The sequence below is a fragment of the Anomaloglossus baeobatrachus genome, chromosome 3 (genome assembly GCF_048569485.1).
Source record: "Anomaloglossus baeobatrachus isolate aAnoBae1 chromosome 3, aAnoBae1.hap1, whole genome shotgun sequence".
Taxonomy (NCBI): domain Eukaryota; kingdom Metazoa; phylum Chordata; class Amphibia; order Anura; family Aromobatidae; genus Anomaloglossus; species Anomaloglossus baeobatrachus.
Genome location: NC_134355.1, coordinates 427,650,031 through 427,676,749, shown reverse-complemented (window position 1 = coordinate 427,676,749; position 26,719 = coordinate 427,650,031). Strand labels below are relative to the sequence as shown.

At 50.1% G+C, this 26,719-nt stretch overlaps 1 protein-coding gene across 1 annotated transcript in view; it reads right to left on the bottom strand.

Annotated features, from left to right (window-relative positions):
• The window catches only part of RNPEPL1 (arginyl aminopeptidase like 1), a 91,841-nt gene that overhangs the window by 24,642 nt on the left and 40,480 nt on the right, over positions 1-26,719 (bottom strand). The window contains exons 7-9 of the mRNA XM_075340370.1: positions 15,092-15,204; positions 14,906-15,014; positions 14,602-14,829 (exon numbers count right to left, since the gene is read on the bottom strand). Of these exons, the coding sequence (XP_075196485.1) occupies positions 14,602-14,829; positions 14,906-15,014; positions 15,092-15,204 (450 nt within the window). The remainder of the gene's footprint in view (positions 1-14,601; positions 14,830-14,905; positions 15,015-15,091; positions 15,205-26,719) is intronic.

Genomic DNA, 26,719 nt, shown 5'->3' with positions numbered 1-26,719 from the left:
CTCTGTCTGGACGCTCTTCTGATAGTATGGCATGCATAAAAATGCGGTGTCATCAGACCTTTTCGTCCTAAAAAGACATCTAAAATGATGAGACATGACCAGAACAGATGAGGCCAAAGTGATTCCATCTGCCTCATTATGGAGAGTAGTTCAGTTGGGAGACTTGCTCTGAACCATATTTTTTGGTAAGTTTGACGTTTGAAAAAAATGTTCAGCGACGATCACAGGATAAATGTGAACCGAGCCTTATACTGATATTTGGGAAAAGAAGGGAATTTTGTTTACTTACCGTAAATTCCTTTTCTTCTAGCTCCTATTGGGAGACCCAGACAATTGGAGACCCAGACAATTGGGTGTATAGCTTCTGCCTCCGGAGGCCACACAAAGTATTACACTTTAAAAAGTGTAACCCCTCCCCTCTGCCTATACACCCTCCCGTGCATCACGGGCTCCTCAGTTTTGGTGCAAAAGCAGGAAGGAGGAAACTTATAAATTGGTCTAAGGCAAATTCAATCCGAAGGATGTTCGGAGAACTGAACCATGAACCAAAAGAACAATTCAACATGAACAACATGTGTACACAAAAGAACAACAGCCCGAAGGGAACAGGGGCGGGTGCTGGGTCTCCCAATAGGAGCTAGAAGAAAAGGAATTTACGGTAAGTAAACAAAATTCCCTTCTTCTTTGTCGCTCCATTGGGAGACCCAGACAATTGGGACGTCCAAAAGCAGTCCCTGGGTGGGTAAAAGAATACCTCGATAAAAAGAGCCGAAAACGGCCCCTTCTTACAGGTGGGCAACCGCCGCCTGAAGGACTCGCCTACCTAGACTGGCATCTGCCGAAGCATAGGCATGCACCTGATTGCGTTTCGTGAAAGTGTGCAGACTCGACCAGGTAGCCGCCTGACACACCTGCTGAGCCGTAGCCTGGTGCCGCAATGCCCAGGATGCACCCACGGCTCTGGTAGAATGGGCTTTTAGCCCTGAAGGAATCGGAAGCCCAGAAGAACGGTAGGCTTCAAGAATCGGTTCCTTGATCCACCGAGCCAAGGTTGACTTGGAAGCCTGCGAACCCTTACGCTGGCCAGCGACAAGGACAAAGAGCGCATCAGAACGGCGCAGGGGCGCCGTGCGAGAAATGTAGAGCCGGAGTGCTCTCACTAGATCTAACAAGTGCAAATCCTTTTCACATTGGTGAACTGGATGAGGGCAAAATGAAGGTAAGGAGATATCCTGATTGAGATGAAAAGGGGATACCACCTTAGGGAGAAATTCCGGGACCGGACGCAGAACCCTCTTATCCTGGTGAAAAACCAGGAAGGGGGCTTTGCATGACAGCGCTGCCAACTCCGACACTCTACGGAGCGATGTAACTGCCACTAGAAATGCCACCTTCTGCGAAAGACGTGATAGAGAGACATCCCGCAGTGGCTCGAAAGGTGGTTTCTGAAGAGCCTTTAGCACTCTGTTAAGATCCCATGGTTCCAGCGGCCTCTTGTAAGGTGGGACTATGTGGCAAACTCCCTGCAGGAACGTGCGGACCTGCGGAAGCCTGGCTAGACGCTTTTGAAAAAACACGGAAAGCGCCGATACTTGTCCCTTGAGAGAACCGAGCGACAAACCCTTGTCCATTCCTGATTGAAGGAAGGAAAGAAAAGTGGGCAAGGTAAACGGCCAGGGGGGACAACCCTGATCAGAGCACCAGGATAAAAAGATCCTCCAAGTCCTGTAATAGATCTTGGCGGACGTTGGTTTCCTGGCCTGTCTCATAGTGGCAATGACATCTTGAGATAACCCTGAAGCCGCTAGGAGCCAGGACTCAATGGCCACACAGTCAGGTTGAGGGCCGCAGAATTCAGATGGAAAAATGGCCCTTGAGACAGCAAGTCTGGTCGGTCTGGGAGTGCCCACGGTTGACCCACCGTGAGGTGCCACAGATCCGGGTACCACGACCTCCTCGGCCAGTCTGGAGCGACGAGGATGGCGCGGCGGCAGTCGGACCTGATTTTGCGTAACACTCTGGGCAGCAGTGCTAGAGGAGGAAATACATAAGGCAGTCGAAACTGCGACCAATCCTGAACTAATGCGTCCGCTGCCAGAGCTCTGTGATCTTGAGACCGTGCCATGAATGCCGGGACTTTGTTGTTGTGCCGAGACGCCATGAGGTCGACGTCCGGCGTTCCCCAGCGGCAACAGATCTCTTGAAACACGTCCGGGTGAAGAGACCATTCCCCTGCGTCCATGCCCTGGCGACTGAGAAAGTCTGCTTCCCAGTTTTCTACGCCCGGGATGTGAACTGCGGAGATGGTGGAGGCTGTGGCCTCCGCCCACAGCAGAATCCGCCAAACTTCTTGGAAGGCTTGACGACTGCGTGTGCCGCCCTGGTGGTTGATGTACGCAACCGCCGTGGCGTTGTCCGACTGTGTGCGGATCTGCCTGCCCTCCAGCCACCGATGGAACGCCTTTAGGGCTAGATACACTGCCCTTATCTCCAGAACATTGATCTGAAGGGAGGGCTCTGTCGGAGTCTAGGTTCCCTGAGCCCTGTGGTGGAGAAAAACCGCTCCCCACCCTGACAGACTCGCGTCCGTCGTGACCACAGCCCAGGATGGGGGCAGGAAGGATTTTCCCCTCGACAAAGAAGTGGGAAGAAGCCACCACTGAAGAGAGGTTTTGGCTGCCAGTGAAAGAGAGACGTTCCTGTCTAGGGACGTCGACCTCCTGTCCCATTTGCGGAGAATGTCCCATTGAAGTGGACGCAGATGAAACTGCGGAAAGGGAACTGCCTCCATAGCTGCCACCATCTTCCCTAGGAAGTGCATGAGGCGCCGCAAGGGGTGTGACTGGGCCCGAAGAAGAGAGTGCACCCCTGTCTGCAGCGAACGCTGTTTGTCCAGCGGAAGCTTGACTATTGCTGAGAGAGTATGAAACTCCATCCCGAGGTACGTCAGTGATTGGGGAATTTTGACTTTGGGAAATTGATGATCCACCCGAACCTCTGGAGAGTCTACAGAGCAATGGTCAGGCTGTGTTGGCATGCCGCCCGGGAGGGAGCCTTGACTAGGAGATCGTCTAAGTAAGGGATCACCGAGTGGCCCTGAGAGTGTAGGACCGCCACCACGGATGCCATGACCTTGGTGAAGACCCGTGGGGCTGTCGCCAGGCCGAAAGGCAGTGCCACAAACTGAAGGTGTTCGTCCCCGATGGCGAAACGCAGGAAGCGTTGATGCTCTGGTGCAATCGGCACATGGAGATAAGCATCCCTGATGTCGATTGATGCTAGGAAGTCTCCTTGTGACATCGAAGCGATGACCGAGCGGAGAGATTCCATGCGAAACCGTCTGGTTCTCACGTGTCTGTTGAACAGTTTGAGGTCCAGAACAGGACGGAATGATCCGTCCTTTTTTGGCACCACGAACAAGTTGGAGTAAAAGCCGCGACCACGTTCTTGAAGGGGAACGGGGATCACAACTCCTTCTGTCCTCAGAGTGTTCACCGCCTGAAAAAGTGCATCGGCTCGCTCGGGGGGTGGAGATGTTCTGAAGAAACGAGTCGGAGGACGAGAGCTGAGCTCTATCCTGTAACCGTGAGACAGAATGTCTCTCACCCATCGGTCTTGGACATGTGGCCACCAGGCGTCGCAAAAGCGGGAGAGCCTGCCACCGACCTAGGATGCGGTGTGAGGAGGCCGAAAGTCATGAGGAGGCCGCCTTGGAGACGGTGCCTCCGGCGGTCTTTGGAGGACGTGACTTAGACCGCCATGCATAAAAGTTCCTCTGGCCCTTCTGAGGCCTGTTGGACGTGGAGGATTGGGACTTGGCTGAGGGCCGAAAGGACCGAAACCTCGACTGAATCTTTCGTTGCTGCGGTCTGTTTGGCTTGGACTGGGGTAAGGACGAATCCTTTCCCTTGGATTGCTTAATAATTTCATCCAATTGCTCGCCAAACAAACGGTCGCCAGAAAATGGCAAACCGGTTAGGAACTTCTTGGAAGCAGAGTCTGCCTTCCATTCGCGTAGCCACATGGCCCTGCGGACTGCCACCGAATTGGCGGACGCTACCGCTGTACGGCTCGCAGAGTCCAGGACGGCATTCATGGCGTAGGATGAAAAAACCGACGCCTGAGAAGTCAAAGACGCAACTTGCGGAGCAGAGGTACGTGTGACCGCATTAATCTCAGATAGACAAGCTGAGATAGCCTGGAGTGCCCACACTGCTGCAAAGGCTGGGGCAAAAGACGCGCCTATGGCTTCATAGATGGATTTCATCAGGAGTTCTATCTGCCTGTCAGTGGCATCCTTGAGCGATGAAGCATCTGCCACTGATACTACGGATCTAGCCGCCAGTCTAGAGACTGGAGGATCCACCTTGGGACATTGAGCCCAACCCTTAACTACGTCAGCAGGAAAAGGGTAGCGTGTGTCATTAAGACGCTTAGAAAAGCGCTTGTCCGGAAATGCTCTGTGCTTCTGGACAGCATCTCTGAAGTTAGAGTGATCGAAGAACGCACTCCGTGTACGTTTAGGAAACCTAAACTGGTGTTTCTCCTGCTGCGAAGCAGACTCCTCTATAGGTGGAGGTGGGGGAGAAAGATCTAGCACCTGGTTGATGGACGCTATAAGATCATTTACTATGGCGTCCCCTTCCGGTGTATCAAGATTGAGAGCAACGTCAGGGTCAGAGCCCTGAGCTGCGACCTCCGCTTCATCCTCCAGAGAGTCCTCAAGCTGAGACCCCGAACAGCGTGATGAAGTCGAGGAAGGTTCCCAGCGAGCCCGCTTAGCCGGTCTGGGACTGCGGTCCGTGTCGGAGTCCTCCCCGTGAGACTCAGGTGTCACCCCAGGAGCACGCTGCTGCGCAGACCGAGAGGGGCCTGGGGGCGATGAACTCACAGTGCCCGAGGCCTGTGTAAGGACCGATCTGGACTGCAAAGCTTCTAGTATCTTAGCAGACCATCTGTCCATAGACTGAGCCATGGATTGTGACAGCGACTCAGAGAGTTTCTCAGCCAAAGCTGCAAACTCTGTCCCTGCCACCTGGACAGTGGAGGCCGGGGGTTCTACCTGAGCCGAGGGCCCCACCAGTGCCCGAGGCTCCAGCTGAGCGAGTGCAACAGGGGCCGAGCATTGCTCACAGTGCGGGTAGGTGGAACCTGCAGGTAACATAGCCGCACAGGAGGTACAGGTTGCAAAATAACCCTGTGTCTTGGCACCCTTGCTCTTTGCGGACGACATGCTGTTGTCTCTTCTGAGAGTGATCACTGAGGGTATATAGCCAAAAGTAAAAACAATGCGGCCGAACAGAGAAAATGTATACAGATATATATATAAATATATACACTTCGGCACCCTGGGGGGACCAGCACCGGTGACCGGTGTGGCTTACCGACCGCCCAAAGCGGTTGTGTGTCCACCAGATTCCCTGCCTTGGGCCTCCCAGAGCTGCAGAGCTCTTCCTGAAATCCTCCACCGGCAGAATGATTGTAAAAATGGCTGCCGGAGCTCTCAGGGGAGGAGGGGGCCGTGGGCGGCGACTAATAAAGTGCGGGAATCTGGTGCCCCACAGTGATCAGTGAGGGGGGAGGAGGACACCAAAGTATGCTCCAGCCCTCACTGTCGACGTCAGGTCGACCGTCCCGCCCTTACCCCTGACTGGCAGGCCCGGGGGCGGGAGTTATGGTACTAGGCCGCAGAAGCCAGGGACTAAATTTAATACCGCGGCCGACAAACAGGCACGGTCGGCGCGGTAGTCCCGGCCGTCCTAAAAATACAGCAGCCGCTGCAGTGTCAGTGACACGAGCGCTCCATACACCGTCCCCAAGGGGACACAGAGTACCTTTTGGATGCAGGGCCTGTCCCTGATGATATTAAGTCTCCTGTCCGGCAGATTCCCACAGGGGCTGCGGAGGGAGCCCGGTCCCAGTGCCTGGATGACCGGTTAGGATCCCACTTCTCCCAGAGCCTCTAAGGGATGGGGAAGGAAAACGGCATGTGGCTCCAGCCTTTGTACCCGCAATGGGTACCTCAACCTTAGCAGCACCGCCGACTTAGTGGGGTGAGAAGGGAGCATGCCGGGGGCCCTGGGGCCCTCTTTTCTTCCATCCGATATAATCAGCAGCTGCTGCTGACTAAAATGTGGAGCTTGAGTGAATGTGTGCCTCCTTCAACACAAAGAACAAAACTGAGGAGCCCGTGATGCACGGGAGGGTGTATAGGCAGAGGGGAGGGGTTACACTTTTTAAAGTGTAATACTTTGTGTGGCCTCCGGAGGCAGAAGCTATACACCCAATTGTCTGGGTCTCCAATTGTCTGGGTCTCCCAATGGAGCGACAAAGAAAGAAAGAGTAAAGGTACAAGAATTGCTCTTATTTTTTACACCACTCGCCATGAAGTATAAGTGATAAAACAGCTTTGTTCAGACATAGCTCCGGGGGCGTGTCCGAGACATGGTGGCGTGAGGAAGCTTACCTCCAGAGCTCCTGCGCCCACAGCCTTATTTTGCAGACTCCGGCGGTCCCTTCTCACCCGAGATGGCCCCCAAGAAAAGACCGGGCGGTGCCCCCGCCTCCGCATCCCCCGGAGTGAGTCAGAAGCCCCAGGGGAGCCTCTCTAGATACCTGGCGGTGTCGGGCCGGGAGATCCCGCCGGCGGCCCTGGACAAGATGGCGCCGGCGTCTCAGCAGCGTTCCCCGGCTGGGGATTCCCCTGGAGCGACACGGCGCCCGCCCACAGCCTCTGCAGCAGCTCGGGTGTCGGGTGAAGGGGAGAAGCTGGTGAACGTCACAGCAGGGAGACCGGCGGCGGCAGGTCAAGGTACAGAAGCATGGAGGAGGGGGGGACCCACAGGCACGGCCACACAGCATGTCACTGAGGGGGCAGAGGAGGCCTCGGCATCTGGGGGATCACCTGTGCTGGGATTCCCTACGTTCCTCTGCACCCCTGGTACACCTCCTTCTCTGGGGCAAGCAGAAGACCCCTTGATGACAGGCGACCAGCCCCCTGGCCCCCCCCGGGATGACTTGCAGGCTTTGAGAGAGCTTATATTGGCCCTCCCCAGCAAAAAAGATCTGGAGGATGTGGTGGCCAGGATAGAATCCTCCCAGCAGATGGCGCTGACCACCCTGAGGGAGGAAATGGTGGTGCTGGAAGATAGAATAGAGGCAACAGAGCAAGCACAGGAGTCCCTGGAGGGTAGAATGGAGAGGATTGAACGGGACTGTGAGTCTTCTAATGCCCGCATTAGGGAGCTAGCTCTGCTATTGGACGATCAAGAAAACAGGGGCAGAAGAAATAATATAAGGCTGAAAGGTATACCGGAGGACTGGCCCCAAGATCTGCTGCGCACCAATGTCTTATCCATATTCAATCAAGTCACTGATCGCCCACCTGAGGCCTCCTATCTCTTTGACAGAATTCACAGGGTCGCAAGGCCTGGCCCCAGATCTGCTTCCTTCCCCAGAGACGTTTTATGTCGCCTGCATTACTATGGGGACAGAGAGAGGATTCTTCAGGGAGCCTGGTCGAAGGGCTCTGTGGATGTAGATGGGGCTGTGGTGAAGCTATTTCCGGACGTCTCCAGCCGCACACTATACATGAGACGGTTGCTTCACCCCCTCCTGCTCAAAATCAAAGAGGCAAGCGCCTCGTACAGATGGGGCCACCCCTTTCATCTGATTGTCCGCAAGGGGGACTCCGTGTTCCCATTGAGGAGGCACTCTGAGCTTTCAAAATTGTATGACTTTCTTGGAATACCAGACTGCTCTATCCCGGACTGGATGGAGTGGGAACCTCAGGCCCCTACAGGGCGGCGAAGGAGGAGGGACGGCGTCCGGGCCTCCCCCTGTGATGATTTTGGAGGGTCATGAAATCTCTCGGTTGCTGATGGGTCGGGGAAGTGACCAAAGTGGTGGCTGAATGGTCGGGAGAGGAGTATGGTTGGGGGTTGTCTGGGGGTGCCCCCTGACCTCCTGGCTCCGAGGGCAAGTGTTCTGGCCATTCGACAGGCCCTACAGTTCACTGCATACTGACTAATGTTCATTGCAACTTTGATCTGTTGTCGTTGGGTCGTTTGTGGGGCGGGCGGGGGAGGGGGGTCCTGCATTTCCATCTTGGGTGGGAGGGTCCGTGGGAGGTTAATTTGACAGACCCTCCCCGGTTGTTTGGGGTCTGGGTCATCAGGCATAAATAAGTGAGGCGCGGCTTGGAGCTCTGGCCACATGTCAGTTCTTGTCCCTATCTATTCCCAAGCAGTTTCTGGGCTGGTCCCTGGTACTGCGTGCGGCAGAACAGCTGCTTTTCCACTCTCTGTCTTTTCACTTTCTGCTCTTCTACATCTTTCTCTCTTCCCTGCTAAAGGGTCTTTGCTTTCGCTTGCCTATATCCTTTCCACCCCCCCTCTCCCACTCATCCGTTTTCCCTCTCTCTTTCCCCCTCCCTCTTATTTCCCCCCTTTTTTTTTTTTTTTTTTTTTTTTTTTGTGTGTAACTTGTTGTTTGCTCCTCCAGAGGTCAGTGACGGAGTATGACGAAGCTGCGACAAGCTGAGCTTCGGGTGGGCTCACTGAATGTTAAGGGTCTTCACAGCCCGGAGAAACGGTCTATTCTCCTGAACCTACTATGGAAAAACCGAATTCAGGTCGCTTTCCTCCAAGAAACACACTACTGTGAGGCAAAGCCATACAAGCTTGCCGATAGAAGGTATCCTGTTGTGCATCATTCACCCTCCCCTGACTCTAGATCCAGGGGCACAAGCATCTTAATGTCCAGTACGCTCCCATGGGAACTGTTGGACTCTCGATCGGATGATCAGGGAAGGCTTCTGATGCTCAAGGGACGCATTGCTACTCAGACTTTCACCTTTGTGGCGGTCTACTTGCCAAATTCGGGTCAATGCCCCACATTGCTGCGTTACCTTGAGCAGATAGAGGAATTCTCTGAGGGTACTCTGGTCCTCGGGGGTGACTTTAATGTTGTGTTGGAGCCGCCGAGGGATAGCTCCAAAGGGGTGTCCAGTGTGCCACATTCGGCACTACGTCGCTTGCGACGGGGTTTACATGACCATCAACTAATAGACGCATGGCGATTGATGCATCCATCAGACAAAGATTTCTCATTTTACTCGGCAGTACATGATTGCTACTCCAGGTTAGACCTCTTTTTCCTCAAACATGGGGATCTACATTCTCTGGTGGCTTCCTCAATCGAGTGCATATCATTCTCTGATCACGCCCTGATCACAATAACTCTATCCCTCGGTTACCCCATCGGGAGGCAGAGTCAGTGGACCCTGAACACTTCGCTACTCGACGAACCGGTGACAATGCAGGAAATAAGGGAGGCCTTGAGGGAATATTTCAGCGGCAGCGGGGGGGGGAGAGGTGTCCCCGGGAATTGTCTGGGAGGCACACAAATGTGTGGAGAGGGGACTGTTCATCAAACATGGGGCACGTCTGAAGAGAGAAAGAGAGGCTAAGGTTACTTCCCTTCTGGCAGACATTAGGGAGTTGGAGGCAATCCACAAGGGGTCTCTGGGAGGGGACGTGGGGGCCATTTTGGTCAAGAAGAGGGAGGAGTTGCGGTCCCTGCTATATTATAAGGCTAGGGGAACATTGGCTAGGTGCAGACGGCATTTCTATGAATTTGGCAATAAGAGTTGCAGGGCCCTGGCTAGAGCTCTGAGGACTCAGAGAGCGAGAGGATATGTTTCGAAGGTGCACATCGCGGGAGACAGGTGGGCTACTCTGCCGAAAGACATTGCCTCCGCTTTTAAAGATTTTTATTCCACCCTTTATGCAGTTGATGAGGGGCGGTCTGGGAAGGCCAGGACGGAATTGCGTAGCCGTATACGGAAGTACATCGCGGACTCCGGCTTGGGAGGTCTCAAGCCGGAGGCTGCGGCCGATCTGGAAAGGCCCATCTCGGAGGAGGAATACTGGTCCGCACTTAAAAAATCTCCCACAGGCAAGGCCCCTGGTCCGGATGGTTTCCCTCTGCTCTATTACAAAAAGTTGGATTCCATTTTGATTTCCCCGTTTCTCTCAGCATTTAACCATGGCCCACATGCTGAAGCTGTCCCCTTGCCAAGGGATACCCTGGCTGCTAATATTGTAGTTATCCCTAAAGAGGGCAAAGACCCTACTTCGTGCTCTAGTTACTGACCCATTTCTCTCCTCAACACAGATCTGTAGCTCTTCACTATGATTCTTTCGGATAGACTTTCCCCATTGCTGGGGGAGATTGTTCACCCAGACCAGGCGGGGTTCATGATGGGTAGGGAAGCAAGGGACAATACGACTAAGGCATTGAACATAATACACAAGGCTAAATCCGATGGGCTGCCTTTGATGCTTCTGTCAACCGACGCAGAAAAAGCGTTCGACAGAGTTAACTGGATTTTTATGGAGGAGGTCTTGCGGGCTGTGGGGTTGGGGAGCATGATGCTTGCTTGGATTTGCTCCCTGTACAGCATCCCTTCGGCAGCAGTCAGAGTGAACGGTCTCCTTTCAGAGAGATTCCCCATTCGCAATGGAACAAGACAGGGCTGCCCTCTCTCGCCCCTGATTTTCATATTGACTCTGGAACCCCTGCTCAGTCGGATCAGAAGCAACGTTAACATTTCGGGCCCTAACGCCTCAGGTTCTACTTATAAAATCGCGGCTTATGCGGACGATTTGCTTTTTTTTTATTACCAACCCGCGGGTTTCCCTCCCTAACCTTCTGAGAGAGTTGGAAACATACTCCTCTCTATCCAACTTTAAAATTAATATGTCAAAATCGGAGGCCCTAAATATATCTCTTCCCCTTGAGCAAGTCACATCGCTACAATCCGCGTTCGAGTTTAGGTGGGCTAGCCAGTCCCTGAAGTATTTGGGCGTCCAGTTGACTGCGGACCCTAGTCAAATTTACAAGTTGAATTATCTCCCGCTTCTGCAATCAATTGGGAAAGATTGCGCTAACTGGGGGAAGGGCTACTTCACATGGTTCGGGAGATGTGCAATTTTGAAGATGAATATCCTGCCACGTCTCTTATACCTTTTCCAAGCCTTGCCGATTAGAATCCCTAGCTCTTTCTTCAAGGAACTGGCCTCTCTACAGATCAAATTTATCTGGGCCAACAAGCCTGCGAGACTTTCCCGGTCTCTTTTGTGCAGACCTAAGAGTAGGGGAGGCTTGGGTATCCCAGACCTCAAAAAGTATTATTTGGCCACGCACATGGTTAGGGTATTGGACTGGTGCCGTCATTCCGGCACAAAGCCATGGGTGGCCCTAGAACAGAGTTTCTCGGAAATACATCTCCCGGCCATCCCCTGGCTTTTGAACCTCTCCCTGCCGGCTCTGAGATCCCATCCTACCATTGGCGCCACTCTTGATTGCTGTGCGATAGGGGAGGTCAGACGACTCATTTTGCCAGTGCCTTCTCCTATGACACCCATACTGGGTGACCCGGAATTCCGTCCTGGTCTTTCGGACCCGGTCTTCAGAAAGTGGGTTCAAGGGGGCAAATTCAGAGCTTGTCATCTGGGTAGAGAGGGGGATTGGCTTTCACTAGCGGATATCCGGGGCTTCTTGCCTTCGGGTCCCCTGGGGGATTGGAGGGCTATGCAGTTGAGGCACTACATGCACTCCCTCCCTCGCTTCAGTCGATATGTCGGACCTCCTACGGGATTTGAAAAGTTGTGCCTGGGAGAGGGAGTCTTACGGCACTCACTATCCCTGGTATATAACATGCTATCAGATCCGGGGGATTTGCCCCCCCCCGGCCTACCTGCTGCAGTGGGAGAGGGACCTGGGGATTAGTTTATCTGACTCACAAACAAACAACATTCTCCAGCTGGCACATAGAACCTCGATCAGTTCCAGACTGTTGGAAGCTAACTACAAATTGTTGGCTAGGTGGTACAGGGTCCCGACCAGACTCCATAGAATGTTTCCCTCAGTCGACCCAGTTTGTTGGAGATGCGGTTTGGGGGAGGGTGATTTTATGCACATTTTCTGGTCCTGCCCTTCGTTGCAGCGGTTTTGGTCAGAAGTGGGGGAGGTAATCAGACGAGTGACCGGTACTACTGAGACATTGGGTCCGGAGCTATTCATTCTAGAGCTTTCCGAACTCCCGGTCTCTAAATATAGGCGATCTTTGCTTAGATTTCTGGTCATGTCGGCCAGGTCTTGCATCCCGCTTGGTTGGAAGTCTAATACCCCCCCCACGGTGACACAGTGGGTTTTGCGGATTAACGATCTGATGTACATGGAGGATTTGACATCCTCTATTAACGATCGCCAGGAAGACTTTTATAGGACATGGTTTCCATGGATGGAGTTCACCCACTCGGCGGAGTATGCGGACTTGCTCTTGGAACCTCAGGAGTCGTGATTTACCCCCTTTTTTTTTTTTTTTTCCTTCTCTCTCCTTCTCTCTTTCTTTCTCCCCCTCTCTTCTTTCCTTTTCCACACTATTCCCCGATTTTCCTTCCTGCTTACTTCTTCCACCCCTTTCTCTTTTTTTCTCTTTCTCTACAGGCCTTCAATCTTTTTCAGGCTTTGACTTCTTTTTCTTCGCTCTTCTCCCTACTTTCCTAAAGTTGGGTCGGCTTATAAATGATGTAAACTGGGCCAGACTTGAGTAGTAGTGGAGATGGGAATTGCATATGTGTGCTGACTGTTTGTATATATATTACCGTCATTTCTGTAATAATACCTGCGTCCCAGTTGGGAGCAGGGGATGTATTGTTTGATACGAGTTTGGCTTTAAAATAAAGAATTTAAAAAAAAAAAAAAACAGCTTTGTTCTTGGGGTCAGTACAATTAGAGAGATACCAGATTTTTGGAAGAAAAAAAATAAAGAAATTATATAAATATTGAATGACCCAAACTATAAAACTGTCGTCATTTATATTGCATAGAGAACATTGTGGGGAAAAAAAAAATCTAAACCTAAAAAAAAAAAAAAAAAAAAAAAAAAAAAATAGATTATATTTTATTTTTAATTATAATGCAACACAAAAAATGGAATTAAAAAGGATAAAAAAAATTGTATGTATAAAAAAAAAAAACAGCCCCTTGAACAGGTCTGTGAAAAAAAAAAAGTTATAGCTCTCGGAATATGGTTATGAAATTGTTTTCAGTGTGTGAATATTTATTTTTTGTGGGATGGGATGTGGTTTTCAGAATCCAGTTTTTTTTTACATACAAATTTTTTATCCTTATTAATTCCATTTTGTGTGTTCCATTATACCGTATTTTTCGCTTTATAAGACGCACCTGATTATAAGACGCACCAAATTTAGTGAAGGAATAGAGAATTGTTTTTTAATAAATGGGGTCCATCTTATAATGCCAGTGTCCGTCTAACAAATCATATAGGGTATATGTCCCTCATAGCCCCCCCATCCTAAAATTAACCCCCTTAATCTGGATATGGCCACCTTATATGGAATATAGCCCCCTGTGGCTGCCACACGCCCCCTGTGGCTGCCACATACTCCCCCCCTGTGGCTGCCACATACTGCCCCCCTGTGGCTGCCACACACGGCCCCCCTGTGGCTGACACACACGGCCCCCCTGTGGCTGACACACATATATATGTGTACACCTCCCCCCCGTATATTCGGTTTATAAGACGCACCCCCTACTTTCCCCCAAAATTTGGGGGAACAAAAGTGCGTCTTATAAAGCGAAAAATACGGTAATTAAAAAAAATCTACATTTTTTAAGTTTTGATTTTTTTTCACGATGTTCTATACAATATAAATGAAAGTTTTGTAGTTTGGGTTAATTTTTTGTGATTTTTTTGAAGTTTTGTTTTTACAAGAATCCTGCATTATTAGTGGCCTTAACACATTTACATTAATTTTTTTAAAGCTTTTTTTTGTTTTAAAATTGTTAGAAATTTCATATTTTATTTTTTTAATACAATTTTTACTTATCCCAACAACAGGACTTGAATACTTTATATGTTTATTGCTGGTCTCATACACTGCATAAGAGTTGTCTGTTACACAAACGCTTGGCCGTTAAGCCCATTACCGGGCCTTGGACCGGCTACGGTTACTGTCAGGACTTTGCAACCAAATGTGGTTAATCATCTAAATGCTGTTGTTTTTGACAGCAGCATCTAAGACGCTAAAAAGGTCATTATTGGTGATAATACAAATCATAGCCGAGGCAGGAGGATGTGACATTTCTGAGAAAATCGGAGCTGGCTAATCTATATAAACAGACCATTCAGAGCGATCGCCGGCAGCACCAAAGCGGATTGGTTCCGGACCAGCTAGCTGTATGTCTTTGGAGTAGGATACTACAGATTTTATGAAATGGTCACCAAGCAGTTGGAGCGGTGACACTTTAAAACAATCACGTACATGTATGTATGACTGTGATAAGGTCTTGCATCCCCTGACGTACATATTAGCGATTATGAGTTAAGGGGTTAATTTACAACTGTATTAGCCAGGTTTATGACTAATGGCATCAGGAACACTGTAGTGCATTTACACTAATATCTCTAGTGATTAGTAAGCAATGCTTTCAACAGACTTCTAATGTTAATGACAAACTTTTCCAATGCCACAATTATTGAAATAAGAGAAAAATATCAGATGCATTCACCTGGCCGCAATGGTGACTGATCTAAGAGCTTGTCCAAAAACAGCACAGTCTGAAAAGTTTGCCAGTCTGCAATGTTGGCGAAATTGGCAGCAGCTTCAATGTCTAAAGGTTCAGCCATCCACAGCTCACTCAATGCTTCCACGATGGAAGTGAAAACGGATCCCTGAGAAAGATCTGGTTGGGACATCGGAGGCCCTGGGGCATTCAGCCACCGCTCAAACTCCAGGTCTGGTGGGGAAAACAGATCATGAGGATGTGAACATTATAATTTAAATGACACATGCTATCAAAGTCTGTGACTCACCTTCACTGTATGTTGTACTATCCCCCTTCAGATGAGGGAAAAAGCCAAGATAAGACTCCAGCAGATCTTGAGCTACAACACTGCGGAACTTAAATTTCTCAATATAATCCTGTATGAGAAGGAGATGAGCATTACTGTGTGACACTAGCCATCATTAAGGAAATAAAGGATGGTAAATTAGAATACCCTGAGGAAGGCATCAAAGTTGTCTTGGTCCCCGCACAACTGGGACAGATAGTGCACAAAGCAGAAGCCCTTCTCATATGTGAACAAATTCATGAGGTTACTAGGGTTCACACCTGCGGAGAAACACAGAAGACTACAAACTTATATCTCACACTTAACATACAAAAGCAGCAATTTTAGCGATTCTAAGCAACTTTAACAGTTTCACGTACAATTGTGACATGATGAAACCTTAAAGGGGCTGTCTACTACTTGTACAACCCCTTCTCAACCCCCATGTTTGACCTCAAATAAAAAAACACCTACTTCCCTCCCATTTCAGCATTGCCAGCGTTCACGTGAGGTTGTGATGTAATGTGAGCCTTGTGCCCAATCACCACCGGCTTCTCTTTCCATGTCTTTAGATGTGTGATTAATCAACAGGAAGTGAGACCTGTGGCTGGCCACTCACTATCTTTTGATTACGTATACGTCTGAAGGCGGGGAGAGAAAAGCCGGCGGTTATCGGGGATTGTATGACATCACGACCGCACATGAGCCCTGGGAGGGCGAACACTGGCACTGCTGGAACCAGAGGGGAGTATAAGCTTTTTTATTTTAATGGGGCAAACATGGGGGATGAGAAGGGGTTCTCCAAATAGTGGACAACCCCTTTAATGTGACCTTATTCCACATGGTGAAACATTTGGACAAATTGCAACAAATTACGTATGATGTGGATTTTCACCTCAAAAGAAAAAATAAAAAATTCACTGATACACAACATAAATGCTGCAGATTTAAAAAGCATTAGGGGTACTTTGCACACTACGACATCGCAAGCTGATGCTGCGATGCTGAGCGCAATAGTCCCCGCCCCCGTCGCAGCAGTGATATCTTGTGATTGCTGCCGTAGCGAACATTATCGCTACGGCAGCTTCACATGCACTCACCTGCCCTGCGACGTCGCTCTGACCGGTGAACTGTCTCCTTCCTAAGGGGGCGGGTCGTGCGGCGTCACAGCGACATCACATGGCAGGCAGCCAATAGAAGCAGAGGGGCGGAGATGAGTGGGATGTAAACATTCCGCCCACCTCCTTCCTTCCGCATAGCCGGCGTGAGCCACGGTGACGCAGGTAGGAGATGTTCCTCGCTCCTGCGGCTTCTCACACAGCGATGTGTGCTGACGCAGGAACGAGGAACATCGTACCGTCGCTGAACCTAAAATTATAGAAATGTCGGACACTACACCGATGATACGATTACGACGCTTTTGCGCTCGTTAATCGTATCATAAAGGATTTACACACTACGATATCAACAGTGACGCCGGATGTGCGTCACTTTCGATTTGACCCCACCGACATCGCACCTGCGATATTGTAGTGTGCAAAGTACCCCTTAGTCTAAGAGCCCCCCATCTACAAGACCTATTATTGATAACATATCTGAAGTCTGGCATAATTCTCATCTTAAAGGTGGTTTCCAACAAATAAAGTTAATTTTAAAGTTCATTTTAATCAATAGATCTTGGCATAATAATTTCCACAAATGGACGTGTTTAAAAAGCTTCCTGTGCTGAGAGAATGTTATCTATGTGCCCCTGCTGTGTACTGTGTAATGGCCGTGTCTGACCGTACAGGGACATGGTCTGATCATACCACATCTCCTGGGCTGGGGAGGAAGTATAAAAAGTATAAAGACATTACACTATGGGATTATAGATTATTCTTTTTGCGAGATAAAACATTTCCATGCCTGTTTTTAAAAATGTTTTATCTTAAAGAATTATTTGCAGTTGTATACGTTTACTGTCTATATAGTTTTTACTTTATCACCCGCCCAGGAGCTGTGGTATGATCAGACCATGTCCCTGTACTGTCAGACATGGCCATTACACAGTACATAGCAGGGGCACATATATAACATTATCTCAGCACAGGAACATTTTTTTTTTTTTTTTTCATCACATCCAATTGTGGTAATTGTTATTCCAAGATCCAATGATTCAAATGAACTTTCTTCATAGGAAAAGCCTTTACGAATACAAAGTGCCTGTCTTAGGCTATGTGTCCACGCTGCGGAAAATGCGCGGATTTTGCCGTGAATTTCTCGCGGAAAAGCCGCGGATTTTCCGAAAATCTGCAGCAGCGGCACTTCCCAGCCATTTCTATGGCATTTTGGAAATGCTGTGCCCATGCTGCGGATTTTACCGCGGCGGATTTGACGCGGATTTTGATCCGGAAAAATCTGCAGCATATCAATTATTGTTGCGGATTTTGATCCGGATTTTGGCTATAGAATGGGGAAAAAAAAAAAATCTGCATCAAAATCCGCGGTAAATCCGTGGCAAAAAAAAGGTGTGGATTTTCATGCAGAAAAATCCGCAGCAACATTCTACCTTGGACACATAGCCTTAAACAGGATTGATCTTCTACAGCATAGATTTCATTTAACATCCAAAACTCAAACTGACACTTTAGACAAATATCCCCACTTTGTTTTAAATTAGACTGAAGCAAATGCACTCTACAAATTGATCAGCAGGCAAAACACAAAATATACTTCATTTAAGGCCCCGTCACACTAAGCAACATCGCTAGCAACATCGCTGCTAACGAACAACTTTTGTGACGTTGCTAGCGATGTTGCTGTGTGTGACATCCAGCAACAACCTGGCCCCTGCTGTGAGGTCGTTGGTTGTTGCTGAATGTCCTGGGCCATTTTTTAGTTGTTGCTGTCCTGCTGTGAAGCACAGATCGCTGTGTGTGACAGCAACAACTAAATGTGCAGGCAGCAGGAGCCGGCTTCTGCGGAGGCTGGTAACCAATGTAAACATCGGGTAACCAAGAAGCCCTGTCCTTGGTTACCCGATATTTACCTTTGTTACCAGCCTCCGCAGCTCTCACTGTCAGTGCCGGCTCCTGCTCTGTGCACATGTAGCTGCAGGACACATCGGGTTAATTAACCCGATGTGTGCTGTAACTAGGAGAGCAAGGAGCCAGCGCTAAGCATTGTGCGCTGCTCCCTGCTCTGTGCACATTTAGCTGCAGCACACATCGGGTAATTAACCCGATGTGTGCTGTACTAGGAGAGCAGGGAGCCAGCGCTCAGTGTGCGCTGCTCCCTGCTCTCTGCACGTGTAGCTCCGTGCGCTGGTAACCAAGGTAAATATCGGGTTGGTTACCCGATATTTACCTTAGTTACCAAGCGCAGCATCTTCCACGCTGCGCTGGGGGCTGGTCACTGGTTGCTGGTGAGCTCACCAGCAACTCGTGTAGCGACGCTCCAGCGATCCCTGCCAGGTCAGGTTGCTGGTGGGATCGCTGGAGCGTTGCAGTGTGACATCTCACCAGCAACCTCCTAGCAACTTACCAGCGATCCCTATCGTTGTTGGGATCGCTGGTAAGTTGCTTAGTGTGACTGGACCTTTACATAAGTACCACAATTAAACCCTATGTTTGAGCACCGAACGCCATAGAGCAGAAAATTAAAACTTTTACATATTATTAACACCTATGAATTCTGTTTTTAAGACATTCAGGAACTAACAAGAAGGTCAAATCTTACTGCAAGACCACAACTGGAGCCAATTACACATCCTGACAGTTACTAGATACACACTGATAACCCCTGACCACCTTTTATGTAGGTTCAACTCTGGTAAACATGAGTATCTATTACTAGATGAAAAGAAAAAGAAGGCAGACAGTTGTTAGGCTTTGTTCACATTTGCACTGGAGGTGAATGGCGCTTCTGTCACAAATGCAGTCAGCTTTGAGAGGAAAACAAACACTGCATACTGCGCTGTTCTATCTGTTCCAATGATGTATACCGTATTGCAACTCATAAGGCAACAGTGGCCGTCAGGTTTATTAGATCTTGCAAATGTATTATGGCTTTCATTATAGGTTTCGGGCTGACCCCAGATTTACACTTCAAAACTAACTATGTAGCTTTGTAGGAGATGGAGCAACAATATGTTTGTTGCCCCAGAAGAAGGGAATTTTGTTTACTTACCGTAAATTCCTTTTCTTCTAGCTCCAATTGGGAGACCCAGACAATTGGGTGTATAGCTTCTGCCTCCGGAGGCCACACAAAGTATTACACTTAAAAGTGTAAAGCCCCTCCCCTTCTGCCTATACACCCCCCGTGCATCACGGGCTCCTCAGTTTTGGTGCAAAAGCAAGGAGGAAAAGTTATAAATTGGTTTAAAGTAAATTCAATGCGAAGGAATTTCGGAGAACTGAAACCATTCAACATGAACAACATGTGTACACAAAGAACAACAGCCCGAAGGGAACAGGGGCGGGTGCTGGGTCTCCCAATTGGAGCTAGAAGAAAAGGAATTTACGGTAAGTAAACAAAATTCCCTTCTTCTTTGTCGCTCCATTGGGAGATCCAGACATTTGGGACGTCCAAAAGCAGTCCCTGGGTGGGTAAAGTAAAACCTCGTAATAGAGCCGTAAAACGGCCCCTTCCTACAGGTGGGCAACCGCCGCCTGAAGGACTCGCCTACCTAGGCTGGCATCTGCCGAAGCATAGGTATGCACCTGATAGTGTTTCGTGAAAGTGTGCAGGCTCGACCAGGTAGCTGCCTGACACACCTGCTGAGCCGTAGCCTGGTGCCGCAAAGCCCAGGACGCACCCACGGCTCTGGTAGAATGGGCCTTCAGCCCTGAGGGAACCGGAAGCCCAGAAGATCGGTAAGCTTCGAGAATTGGTTCCTTCATCCACCGAGCCAGGGTTGATTTTGAGATGAAAGGGGGATACCACCTTAGGGAGAAATTCCGGAACCGGACGCAGAACCACCTTGTCCTGGTGAAACACCAGGAAAGGGGCTTTGCATGACAGCGCTGCTAGCTCAGACACTCTCCGAAGTGATGTGACTGCTACTAGGAAGACCACTTTCTGGGAAAGGCGTGAGAGAGAAATATCCTTCATTGGCTCGAAAGGTGGTTTCTGAAGAGCCATCAGCACCCTGTTCAGATCCCAGGGTTCTAACGGCCGCTTGTAAGGAGGGACTATGTGACAAACCCCCTGCAGGAACGTGCGTACCTGTGGAAGTCTGGCTAGGCGCTTCTGAAAAAACACAGAGAGCGCTGAGACTTGTCCCTTAAGGGAGCCGAGCGACAAACCTTTTTCCAATCCGGATTGAAGGAAGGAAAGAAAAGTGGGCAAGGCAAATGGCCAGGGAGAAAAACCCTGATCAGAGCACCAAGATAAGAATATCCTCCACGTCCTGTGGTAGATCTTGGCGGACGTTGGTTTCCTAGCCTGTCTCATAGTGGCAATGACCTCTTGAGATAACCCTGAAGACGCTAGGATCCAGGACTCAATGGCCACACAGTCAGGTTGAGGGCCGCAGAATTCAGATGGAAAAACGGCCCTTGAGACAGCAAGTCTGGTCGGTCTGGTAGTGCCCACGGTTGGCCCACCGTGAGATGCCACAGATCCGGGTACCACGACCTCCTCGGCCAGTCTGGAGCGACGAGGATGGCGCGGCGGCAGTCGGACCTGATCTTGCGTAACACTCTGGGCAACAGTGCCAGAGGAGGAAACACATAAGGGAGTTGAAACTGCGACCAATCCTGAACTAAGGCGTCTGCCGCCAGAGCTCTGTGATCTTGAGACCGTGCCATGAATGTCGGGACTTTGTTGTTGTGCCGGGACGCCATTAGGTCGACGTCCGGCATCCCCCAGCGGCAACAGATCTCCTGAAACACGTCCGGGTGAAGGGACCATTCCCCTGCGTCCATGCCCTGGCGACTGAGAAAGTCTGCTTCCCAGTTTTCTACGCCCGGGATGTGAACTGCGGATATGGTGGAGGCTGTGGCTTCCACCCATAGCAGAATCCGCCAGACTTCCTGGAAGGCTTGCCGACTGCGTGTTCCGCCTTGGTGGTTGATGTATGCCACCGCTGTGGAGTTGTCCGACTGAATTCGGATCTGCTTGCCTTCCAGCCACGGCTGGAACGCCTTTAGGGCAAGATACACTGCCCTTATCTCCAGAACATTGATCTGATCTGAAGGGAGGACTCTGGCTGAGTCCAGGTACCCTGAGCCCTGTGGTGGAGAAAGACCGCTCCCCACCCTGACAGGCTCGCGTCCGTCGTGACCACAGCCCAGGATGGGGGCAGGAAGGATTTCCCCTTCGACAGAGAAGTGGGAAGAAGCCACCACTGACGGGAAGCCTTGGCTGCCCGAGAAAGGGAGACGTTCCTGTCGAGGGACGTCGACTTCCTGTCCCATTTGCGGAGAATGTCCCATTGAAGTGGACGCAGATGAAACTGCGCAAAAGGAACTGCCTCCATTGCTGCTACCATCTTCCCTAGGAAGTGCATGAGGCGCCTCAGGGGGTGTGACTGACCTTGAAGGAGAGATTGCACCCCTGTCTGTAGTGAACGCTGTTTGTCCAGCGGAAGCTTCACTATCGCTGAGAGAGTATGAAACTCCATGCCAAGATATGTCAGTGATTGGGCCGGTGTCAGATTTGACTTTGGAAAATTGATGATCCCCCCGAAACTCTGGAGAGTCTCCAGAGCAATGTTCAGGCTGTGTTGGCATGCCACTTGAGAGGGTGCCTTGACAAGCAGATCGTCTAAGTAAGGGATCACCGAGTGTCCCTGAGAGTGCAGAACTGCTACTACTGTTGCCATGACCTTGGTGAAGACCCGTGGGGCTGTCGCCAGGCCGAAAGGCAGTGCCACGAACTGAAGGTGTTCGTCCCCTATGGCGAAACGCAGGAAGCGCTGATGCTCTGGTGCAATCGGTACGTGGAGATAAGCATCTTTGATGTCGATTGATGCTAGGAAATCTCCTTGGGACATTGAGGCGATGACGAAGCGGAGCGATTCCATCCGGAACCGCCTGGTTTTTACGTGTTTGTTGAGCAGTTTTTTAGGTCCAGAACAGGACGGAAGGATCCGTCCTTTTTCGGCACCACTAACAAGTTGGAGTAAAAACCGTGACCCTGTTGCTGAAAAGGAACAGGGATCACCACTCCTTCTGCCTTCAGAGTGCACACCGCCTGAAGAAGAGCATCGGCTCGCTCGGGGGGCGGAGATGTTCTGAAGAATCGAGTCGGAGGACGAGAGCTGAACTCTATCCTGTAACCGTGAGACAGAATGTCTCTCACCCAACGGTCTTTTACCTGTGGCAGCCAGGCGTCGCAAAAGCGGGAAAGCCTGCCACCGACCTAGGATGCGGTGTGAGGAGGCCGAAAGTCATGAGGAGGCCGCTTTGGGAGCGGTTGCTCCGGCGGCCTTTTTAGGACGTGACTTAGACCGCCATGAATCGGAGTTCCTCTGATCCTTCTGAGGCCTTTTGGACGAGGAGAATTGAGACCTGCCCGCGGACCGAAAGGACCGAAACCTCGATTGTACCTTCCGTTGTTGAGGTCTGTTTGGTTTGGACTGGGGTAAGGATGAGTCCTTTCCCTTGGATTGTTTAATGATTTCATCCAATCGCTCACCAAACAGGTGGTCGCCAGAAAATGGCAAACCGGTTAAGAACTTTTTGGAAGCAGAGTCTGCCTTCCATTCACGTAGCCACATGGCCCTGCGGACTGCCACCGAATTGGCGGATGCTACCGCCGTACGGCTCGCAGAGTCCAGGACAGCATTAATGGCGTAGGACGCAAACGCCGACGCCTGAGAGGTTAAGGACACCACTTGCGGAGCAGACGTACGTGTGACTGCATTAATCTGCGCATGACAAGCTGAGATAGCTTGGAGTGCCCATACGGCTGCGAATGCTGGAGCAAAAGACGCGCCAATAGCTTCATAGATGGATTTCAACCAGAGCTCCATCTGTCTGTCAGTGGCATCTTTGAGTGAAGCCCCATCTTCCACTGCAACTATGGATCTAGCCGCCAGTCTGGAGACTGGAGGATCCACCTTGGGACACTGAGCCCAGCCCTTGACAACGTCAGGGGGGAAGGGATAACGTGTATCCTTAAGGCGCTTGGAAAAACGCTTATCTGGACAAGCTCGGTGTTTCTGGACTGCCTCTCTGAAGTCAGAGTGATCCAGAAACGTACTCATTGTACGCTTGGGAAACCTGAAACGGAATTTCTCCTGCTGAGAAGCTGACTCCTCAATTGGAGGAGCTGGGGGAGAAATATCCAACACCTGATTGATGGTCGCTATAAGGTCATTCACTATGGCGTCACCTTCAGGTGTATCTAGGTTGAGAGCGGCCTCAGGATCAGAATCCTGATCTGCTACCTCCGCTTCATCATCCAGAGAGTCCTCCTGCTGAGACCCTGAACAGTGTGATGAAGTCGAGGGAATTTCCCAGCGAGCCCGCTTAGGCGGTCTGGGACTGCGGTCCGTGTCAGAGACCTCACACTGGGACCTATGGGTCACCCCAGGAGCACTTTGCTGCTCCAACTGAGGGGGGCCTGGGGTCAATGATTCAACAGTGCCCGGGGCCTGTGTTACTGGCCTGGACTGCAAGGCTTCTAGTATCTTAGCAGACCATTTATCCATACTCTCAGACAGTTTGTCAGCAAATACTGCAAACTCCGTCCCTGTCACCTGGACAGTGGTAGCAGGTGGTTCCACCTGGGCCACCAGTAGCAGAGGCTCCGGCTGAGTAAGTGCCACAGGGGCCGAGCATTGCACACAATGAGGGTCGGTGGAACCTGCCGGTAGTATAGCCGCACATGAGGTACAGGTTGCAAAGTAAGCCTGTGCTTTGGCACCCTTGCTTTTTGCGGACGACATGCTGTTATCTCCTCTGAGTACAATCCAGGAGGGTATATAGCCAAAAATCAACAGTGCGACCGTACAGTGTAAATGTATAGCATATAAGCATATATATATATATATGTACACTTCGGCACTCAGTGGGGCCAGCACCTCAGGTGCTGCTTACCGACCGCTCAAAGCGGTTGTGTGATCACCAGATTCCCTGCCTGGGCCTCCCAGAGCCGTGTTGTCTCTCCTCTCCAGCGTCAGAAGTGCTGACAGGAATGGCTGCCGGCGTTCTGTGGGGAGGAGGGGGCCGTGGGCGTGCCCTAGAAAGTGCGGGAATCTGGTGCCCCACTGTGCTGAGTGAGGGGGGAGGAGGATACAAAGTATGCTCCAGCCCTCAGCGCTGACGTCCTGTGCAGCGTCTTGCCCTTCCCCTGACTGGCAGGCCTGGGGGCGGGAATATGCGATACTAGGCCGCAAAAGCCGGGGACTAAAGTTATAAGCGCGGCCGGCAAATAAGCGCGGTCGGCGCGGTAGTCCCCGGCGCACTAACACACCCAGCAGTGCTGCAGTGTGTATGGCACAAGCGCTCCATGCGCGGTCCCCCAAGGGGACACAGAGTACCTCACAGTAGCAGGGCCTTGTCCCTGACGATACCCGGCTCCTGTCCAGCAGATTCCCCAGGGGCTGCGGAGGGAGCACGGTCCCCGTGCCTGGAGACCGATTAGGATCCCACTTCACCCAGAGCCCTTAAGGGATGGGGAAGGAAAACAGCATGTGGCTCCTGCCTATGTACCCGCAATGGGTACCTCAACCTTTACAACACCGCCGACCAGAGTGGGGTGAGAAGGGAGCATGCTGGGGGCCCTGTTATGGGCCCTCTTTTCTTCCATCCGACATAGTCAGCAGCTGCTGCTGACTAAGATGTGGAGCTATGCGTGGATGTCAGCCTCCTTCGCACAAAGCATAAAAACTGAGGAGCCCGTGATGCACGGGGGGTGTATAGGCAGAAGGGGAGGGGCTTTACACTTTTAAGTGTAATACTTTGTGTGGCCTCCGGAGGCAGAAGCTATACACCCAATTGTGTGGGTCTCCCAATGGAGCGACAAAGAAAACAACTTTATTGTAAACTGCAAGTTACTGTGCTCAGTGCACCCTTTGTGTGGCTAAATTTCTCATTGCCCTTTCCACCCCTTATTTAGATTACTTACACTGCTATGTTGATTGACAGCGCGGATTTGCCCAGAGCCAGAGCAGTACGAAGATAAACCTGTTACGGAATCACTGTCCCTGTGCAGGAGAGAAAACACAACTATTCTAGCTTCTGACATTGCTTGTCCCCTCTGCTAGCACTTCAGTGCAGGATAGTGCTCAGGTAAAGGAGACAGTGATTTGCGTGGAATGTGATCAGCAAGGAAAGAGTGATTTGTGTCCGCTCTCCTAACATTACTGTCTTATGTATAGCTTCAGTGCAGGATAGAGCACACAAATCGCTCTCTCCTCCCTTCTGACATTGCTCTACTCCTTTGCTATCACTTCAGTGCAAGAGAGTAAGCAATCACTCTTGTCCCTTGTGACATTGCTGGACTACTGCAGAGAGGAGTAGAGAGTAATTTGTATGCTTTCACCTGCACTGAAGCTATAAATAAGAAGAGGACAGAGTGATCTGTGTGCCCTTTTATGACACCTTGAGGAAGGAAGAAAGACCGAAACGTACGTAGGGGTTGGCGTGCAGCGTGGCCATACATGTGTGACTCCATTTACTAGGTATATTCTTATGCTCACCACTTATTATTATGGTCTTCATTGTTCTGGTCTTATTGCTTACCTTGCATAGTAACCTGTTGAATGCACGCACAATGTTCTAACATCTCACTACTCTTTACTATTATTTACTGGGTGCATTGGGTAACGTGTGGGCTATACAGTATTAGTCCCTTTGGCACAATATAAGCATATATATATATATATTTTAGTGTATTATGATCCTACTGGTGCAATACAGACATTTGTATATGTAATGGGCCCTAAGCTTGATGCAGTATATCTCTATAAGTGCAATATTGACCTTTATAATGTGCAAGAGGCCCTATATTGCTGCAGTATAGTTTTATTGGTGCAATATAGATTTTTGGTGCAATATATATGATTTTTAATTACATCTGTGTATTGATGTAATATAGCTTATGATCTTTTTTGTGTGTATTACGGTATTCCTGGGCATTATGTAATTTGTTTATTGATATTTATTAACTTGCCTATTTATGTATTGTCCGGTCTAATATTTATCTACATATACGTACCTTATCATGCGAGCATTCCATCTCATATCTCCACGCAAGTCTCTTTTTAGGATTGTTTTTTGTTGTAGCCACTTTTCCAATTTCAGTTCCACCAATAAATTCTAATATTGTCAATAAAATCATATTTTCACCCCATATCTCGGCTTTTCTTCTCTCTTTCTTTTGATTACTGCAGAGGGGGGTAGAGAGTAAAGGCCCCGTCACACACAGCAACATCGCTAGCAACATTGCTGCTAGCGAACAACTTTTGTGACGTTGCTAGCGATGTTGCTGTGTGTGACATCCAGCAACAACCTGGCCCCTGCTGTGAGGTCGTTGGTTGTTGCTGAATGTCCTGGGCCATTTTTTAGTTGTTGCTGTCCCGCTGTGAAGCACAGATCGCTGTGTGTGACAGCGAGACAGCAACAACTAAATGTGCAGGCAGCAGGAGCCGGCTTCTGCGGAGGCTGGTAACCAATGTAAACATCGGGTAACCAAGAAACCCTGTCCTTGGTTACCCGATATTTACCTTTGATACCAGCCTCCGCCGCTCTCACTGTCAGTGCTGGCTCCTGCTCTGTGCACATGTAGCTGCAGTACACATCGGGTTAATTAACCCGATGTGTGCTGTAACTAGGAGAGCAGGGAGCCAGCGCTAAGCAGTGTGCG